At 38.5% G+C, this 6,494-nt stretch overlaps 2 protein-coding genes across 2 annotated transcripts in view; one reads left to right on the forward strand and one right to left on the reverse strand.

Moving 5' to 3' along the window:
• Positions 1 to 497: 497 nt before the first annotated feature.
• On the forward strand, positions 498 to 1,651 carry SCOC (short coiled-coil protein). Its single transcript, XM_010009828.1, has 3 exons — positions 498 to 537; positions 636 to 719; positions 1,285 to 1,651. The coding sequence occupies exons 1-3, from the start codon at positions 516 to 518 to the stop codon at positions 1,425 to 1,427; spliced, it is 249 nt and encodes an 82-aa protein (XP_010008130.1). The 5' UTR covers positions 498 to 515; the 3' UTR covers positions 1,428 to 1,651.
• A 4,749-nt stretch (positions 1,652 to 6,400) lies between these two features.
• CLGN (calmegin) overlaps positions 6,401 to 6,494 on the reverse strand; it is an 18,249-nt gene continuing 18,155 nt past the window's right edge. Inside the window, exon 14 of the mRNA XM_010009829.1 lies at positions 6,401 to 6,481. Within this exon, the coding sequence (XP_010008131.1) occupies positions 6,401 to 6,481 (81 nt within the window). The remainder of the gene's footprint in view (positions 6,482 to 6,494) is intronic.

Raw genomic sequence — 6,494 nt, forward strand, 5'->3', positions numbered from 1 at the left:
GTTCTCGTTCCGCGCTCCAGCGAAGGGCAGGGCTGCGGATGAGGCGCAAGGGCCCCGCGTCCGGCAGGCCCGCCCGGTCTCCGCGACACGCCTGTCTGTGACAGTGGGAATGGAGCGGGGGGGGGTGGTGGTGGTGAAGGGGCGCTCCTGATCCTGTGCGTCCGTAACGGCCAATTCCAGAAAGATCGGTGCCGGGAAAGCGGCAATTACATCATTGAAACACAGGGTTATGGGTGCACGAGAGAGTGCATCAGTACATCTAGAACAGGTATTCTTGTGAACTGAAGCACAGGTACTTCAAGAATTATATATAAGGCTCAAAAAAAAAAATATTAAAAGATGTTGTTCTGGTTTAAGGTTAAGTGGTAGCTTTTCAACACCAGTTAGAAAAATGCATGGAAAAATCCAAATATAAAGGCAGGTCCATTAACAGTTGCTCAGTGTTATTTTTTTCCTCTTAAGCAGATCATCTCTCAAGAATACTCCCTTCAAAAGTGGAAAGAGCACACCCTACAATGATGAATGCTGACATGGATGGTATCTTACTGCTTTTTCTTCGTTGTTGTTTTTTCTATTTAATATTTCATTTCCAACTGCTACAGAGGTCGCACTAAAACTCGTATGATTTATTGCAGCTGTTGAGGCTGAGAATCAGGTGGAATTAGAAGAGAAAACACGGCTTATTAATCAAGTGTTGGAACTGCAGCACACACTTGAAGGTTAGCAGTTTGACATATGAGATTTTTTTACAAGCACACACAAATAAGCAGAAGAGAACCTTGCTGTTCTGCCCTACCTTAGCGAGAGTACCCAGGCGTATCTCACTTACCCAAGTGACGATACAGGAGCAAGGTCTCAGAAAGACTTTATTGTTTTTTCCTTTTTATACAATATTACATTTGCTTAACTCTCATAATACACATGAAGCAGAAGGGGCAATACAGGTAAACTTTCCGAACCTCCTTAGTTGACACATGTCTTTGAGTCTGCTCCTACGTGAACTGTTTGTGTCTGGGTAGTTCAGCTTGCAGCAGCTTAACTCAAAAATTCAAGAAAAGAATGAAAGTAGAGAAGAGCAGTAAGGTTATCAAGCTTGTCACAATACTGGACTACAAAATGATACAGAAGAAGTGGGCTTCAGCGAAAACTTGCAAGTAGCACAAGATAATACCTTATGCTAGTGTTTCTCACAGTTAAAGTGTGAATAGCTTTATGTAGGCACATATGACATGCTCATTGTATGCAACAGCATCTAATATATTTCTTATACTGTCGCCTTTGCAGATCTCTCAGCACGAGTAGATGCTGTTAAGGAAGAAAACTTGAAACTGAAATCAGAAAACCAAGTTCTTGGACAGTATATAGAAAATCTGATGTCAGCATCTAGTGTTTTCCAAACGACTGACACAAAAAGCAAAAGGAAGTAAGGGTTGACTTACAGATGATGTCATTGTACTTGCTGCTTTATTTTTTTTTTTTTTTGTTTTAATTGACATAGGCTACATGAGCTGAAATACCTTAGTTTGTGGCTTTACTGGATACCTGAAGATGAAAACCTTTGGTGATAAAACACAATGAAGAACATTATCATGAACAGGAGAAATAAGTTTGTGTATTATTAAGATTAAGCAATGTGCACATGTAGTGTAGAGACTCACTAAACTTTCGTATTTGTTTTAAAAATGAGCATATCTTGTTAAAAACTGGATTCAGTTTGTCAGGTTAAACAGATGTCTGTTGGCACTCTTTGAGGTCTTAGGGTAGTGTTCTCAACTAGCAAGATAATACAGTTACATTGTATTGAAACCTCATTTGATAAAAATCTTCGAAGTCTCATTGCATCACCTTTTCCACCTTAAATATATTTAGGTTAGATCTGCAAAGCAACTTTAAACAAAAACCTATAAACCAGTTAAGAATTTCTGTGAAGGAATACCAGTATGATACTATTTGCAAGGCTTGCATACAGAAAAATACTTAAGATTTTTTGGGAAGGTGGGTAAGAGAAGAGGAACAAAGATAAGCAACTTAAATCAGGGAAATACCAAACTGAGGCAGCATCAGAGTGTTTGTAGTTTGCAAGATGCACACTTCAAACCATTTCAACTTTCCTGTTTTCTCAAAGAATGATCAGGCGCAGCATCATGATCCTCCTGAAGTCTTCTAGTTGTGTGATGAAGAGTTAAATAAAAACCCAAGTAATGTACTTCACAGAAACAGAAGGTCAACAGCTGCAGAACAATGTGCAGTGAGGAACTAAGCACAAGTCTTTCCTTCCCACCTTTTATCTTCCTTCTGAAGTGCCAAAACTTGTCTTTGCTTCAGGCCTTAGAGCAACTGTTTTCCTGCCCCAGAGCCTGAGCTTGTGAAGTACCTCTTGAGGCACAGCACAAAAACCAGGTATCTAAGGCAGAAGACTGCAGTGGAACAAAGGTAGCTTTTGCTGCTCAGACTTGTGCTGCTCTGAGCAAAGCCTAGTGTCAAGGTGCCCTGTTTTTTACTGGCTTGCCAGTTTGTTAGCAGGTTTGGTAGAGGAGCTTGGCCCAGATTGTGGCTCTGAACACTTCTTATAGAAGCAGCACATCTAGCGTAATCAGTATTAATGGAGAGCAGAGGCTGAAATACAAACAATGATACACATTTTATCAGTACTCAGTTGCATGTTTAATCTTGCCATACAGCAGCATTGCAGATGTTACTTATGGGAGTTACCTAGAACTGAGCTCTGCCTCTTCAGTAACAAAGCCGTGGTACTTTTAACAAAAGCAAACCACTGAAGGATCTCTTCCGACCTTGCTGTGATTAATTTTATGAAATAAAGCTGTAGGAATGGAATGAGTATATCTAATAGTAGAATAAATCCCTCTCAAACCCCAAGTTTCTTGACAGCTAAGCACTGCTGTGTCTCGAGTGTAAGCTGACATTGAGGTCCCCCTCCCAAAGGAGGGGTTTCCCATTTCTCCCCATTTAAGATGGCTGTACAGTACTCACTGTCAGCAAAGTCAAATGAGTGCAAACAGAGCACTAATAGTTCAGTCTTGAGGGCTGATTGCAAGTCTAAGTCAAGAAATATGATGGAGAAAAGTTTTACCCCAAGGCACAAGTGGCTGCCACCATTTGTGTCATCACAACCTGTAAACATCCAGAAGTATTTTTAATCTTATACAGACTTTCTCACTGGAACTTCATCCAAGAATTGATAGCAGGTAGAGTAGATCCCATGGTTACTCCAGGGTTGGAACATAAACAACAAAAAAAACCAAACCAAAACAAACAAACAAAAAAAAAAAACAAAAAAAAACCCAACCAAAAAAAACCAACCAACCAACCAAACAAACAAACCACTACACACACCAAGCACTTGACTTCTTAAGACTGTATTGTATTACAGCCATCCCAGCTTTAAAGCCACATCACTGCACATCTCCATCTGCACTGCAGGGGATTAAGTGGTAACAGCATGTACTTGTTAGAACGCAGTAATTTCCCGAGATCAAGTAATCTTAAAATCATGGTTTTGTATTGTAAGATTGGATAGCGATATTTTAATTCATCAGTGTGTATATAGTAGCCATTTCATCTATGTACCATTTACATCCCAGTACTGTGGCCTTCATTTAACTTATTAACGTTTTAAAGATGTTGTATTTCTGACTTTACACTAAATAAAAAACTTTTGATTTGTCTCGATTAGTTTGGTTTAACATTTGTAAATCCTAAAACTTCTCATAACTCGCTCTGGCTTTGCCATCATCTTATTTCTATGCAGCCGAAATGTCTGAAAGACTAGATACAATTAGCAAGTGTTAAGATTAAACCTGGGTTAATTGATTATTTTCAGCAAAGCTTCCAGTTCCAAACTCACCTGGTGTGTCCACCCATGAATTTTGAATTTCTGTTCTGGCTAAAGGAAAAAGGATTGGTAGACTGCATCTAGCATTGTCAAAGCTAAAACCTGTATCTCTCCATGTGGGAGAACTTTAAGCCAAGTTAGAAGAGATCTGACCTTTTCTTACACAGGTAGTGAGCTCTACATTAGACAGAAACCAGAATTACTTCTTGATCATACCTTCATGAAGCTGAAAGCTAACCAAGGAGTAGCTTCAGTTGTAATTACATAAGGAGGGCACAGTCTCCTACGTAGCCTCCCCTGAATATAGGAAAATCTCAGTCTGGGACTGGGCATCCTCAATAAGACTGCTTTTACTAAGCCACGACGTAGCCTGCACAGTGGGTCTGCACACTGCAGAGGTCTGATATTCATGGGGTTCCAAAGAGGACCGACAGTTTTAATAGCAAGGCATCCTGGAACTGGAATATCATTACTCTGTCAATTTCAAGGCACTTTCAAGCAGCTGTGATAGCAATATCAAGTATTTTTCCTGAAAAACCTGTTCAAATATAAATGGAATACACACAGGAACTGTGAAGGAAACCTCAGTTAAAAGTGTCAATGAAGGTTCTCCTTTTGCCTGGCTTTCTAGATCTATAGCCTCAAACTGCCAAAGCTCTGATATTTCTCCCCTAATTACTAGCATAAAACTAGATCCAAGTAAGCTGATGTGCAGAAAGGCATCTTCTATCTCTGGGTCAAAGTCATTAAGTCAGTATTTAAGTGAGATAGGCTTTAAAAAGAGTCAGTATTGCTACAAGCACCATCCTTGAGTCATGGCCTCACCAGATCATTTTACCAGTAATAAATAGCTCCTTGCTTACTGCAGTGAGGTACAAGCAAAGATGCTGATGGGGTATTAATCAAGACCTTATGGGAACCTTACTAAACTCTAAGGGAAGACTAGCAACCCCTCTGGAGTGACCAGTCCCTGGGGTAACTGTATCACACCGAACAAAAACAAACCAAAACAAAATCCAAACAAAACTCCCAACAAAACAAATAAACACTACCCCCAAAACCACAGCTGAATGCTGTAAAGATTCCAAAGGCTCAGACAAGACTCATTCCAAAAAAGTGCTGAAGTACTCCCTGACAGCTCACAATAGTTGTCACTAGCAGGATATTGCACTGGTAACAACTTCTATCTATTGCTTACAAGTCATAGGCAGGAGGAAGAATCTAGACTCTTCACTTATCTTTTGAGTGTAGACCCTAAATAAAGAGGAGGGAACCTGCATTAAAAAAAACAAACAAACAAAAAACCCAAATAACCCCAACAGAAACCACAAAAAACAACCAAAACCCCCTCAAACTCTAACAAAAAAATAGAAGCCTTTCCACATACTTTACACAAAATAAGAGTCTAATTAACTTTTGACTAGTTCAGCACAAGCACTTTAAGGCACTAGCTTCTTGATTAGGGTTCATTTGTTAGAGGTTTCCATGGAATATCTGCTGACCCAATCTGCTGTGAAAATATTTAAGAGGTTTCTGGTGACTGTGGTTTTATTGTTTGTTTTAATATACAGCCGAACTTGAACAAAACATTTCTTTTACAATATGCAGTTTATTTAAACTATATTATGAGAATGCCCAGTTACTCACATCTGTAAAAAACGGAATCCATCAAAAATTCTTATCTATATTAATAAATTTCATGTTAAGCAAGAGTTATTCAATATTTTTAGGAGGCAATGTACACTTAGCAGGTATTCTATATACAGAGGTTATACCACTCTGGCTTGGAACATGAGAACTATAAAAGTTTGAAAAAATCATCTGTGTATATCACTTTTGCAGTTTTGGTACCTGCATTCAGAAGTAAACCAAGTCACATCAATTACCACTTGTTCTAGGAGTACTGTATTTTAAAATATCTCTTAAAAATAAATTACAATGTCTGAAGTGAACAGATGACCACCCATGTAACAAGATCAACTAAAATAAATAATTTACAATAGAAATTGTTGCTAGCACTAAATCATACAAAAACAATTATTGCATTTAGCTCTGCACAGAAAAAATACCTTTCCTCATAGCAACATGAACCAGTACAGATGCTACATCTGTACTATCATCCCTTTTTAGCTGAAAAGTGTAAACCACTAATTTTGTGCTAGAGCTGCAAAAATATTATAATTTATTCACTTTTAAAAATATTTAGAGTAAGTTTATCTCCAACTAATACTAATTTCTAGGAACCTTCAAATCTTAAGGATTTTCACCTTAAGATCAGTTGACCAACTTCTAATTTCACATTTATTCTGAATTCAAAACAACAGACAACTCCTCACAGATAGTTCTCCTTAAAATAAATTAAAAAAAAAAAAAAAAAAGGAATCAAGGAATGTTAAAGAGATTAGAGAATTCAAATAGGAACTTAAGTTGCAATGAGCCCCCCTTTTTTCCTTCAAATCTCAGGAACGTGCCTGCTGTCAAGGCCCACTGAGGTGCCATAGCAAAAGTTACTATCATCTAGATCTAAAAATACTAGGTGGAAGTAACTTAGTCCTTCCGTATTCTTCTTTTGCGCACTGATTTCAGTGGACCATCTCCATAACCTGTGTCTTCGTTAGCTTCTTTCATCTGGGGGGGGGGG

Source organism: Nestor notabilis, unplaced genomic scaffold (genome assembly GCF_000696875.1).
Source record: "Nestor notabilis isolate BGI_N333 unplaced genomic scaffold, ASM69687v1 scaffold872, whole genome shotgun sequence".
In the NCBI taxonomy this organism is placed as follows: Eukaryota; Metazoa; Chordata; class Aves; order Psittaciformes; family Psittacidae; genus Nestor; species Nestor notabilis.

Bases quoted from the DNA above. Each gene is read 5' to 3' on its own strand.
- SCOC (XM_010009828.1), top strand. From the start codon at position 516: ATGATGAATGCTGACATGGATG. The intron at 538-635 runs GTATCTTACTGC...GATTTATTGCAG, and splicing joins GATGAATGCTGACATGGATG to CTGTTGAGGCTGAGAATCAG. The intron at 720-1,284 runs GTTAGCAGTTTG...TCGCCTTTGCAG, and splicing joins ACTGCAGCACACACTTGAAG to ATCTCTCAGCACGAGTAGAT.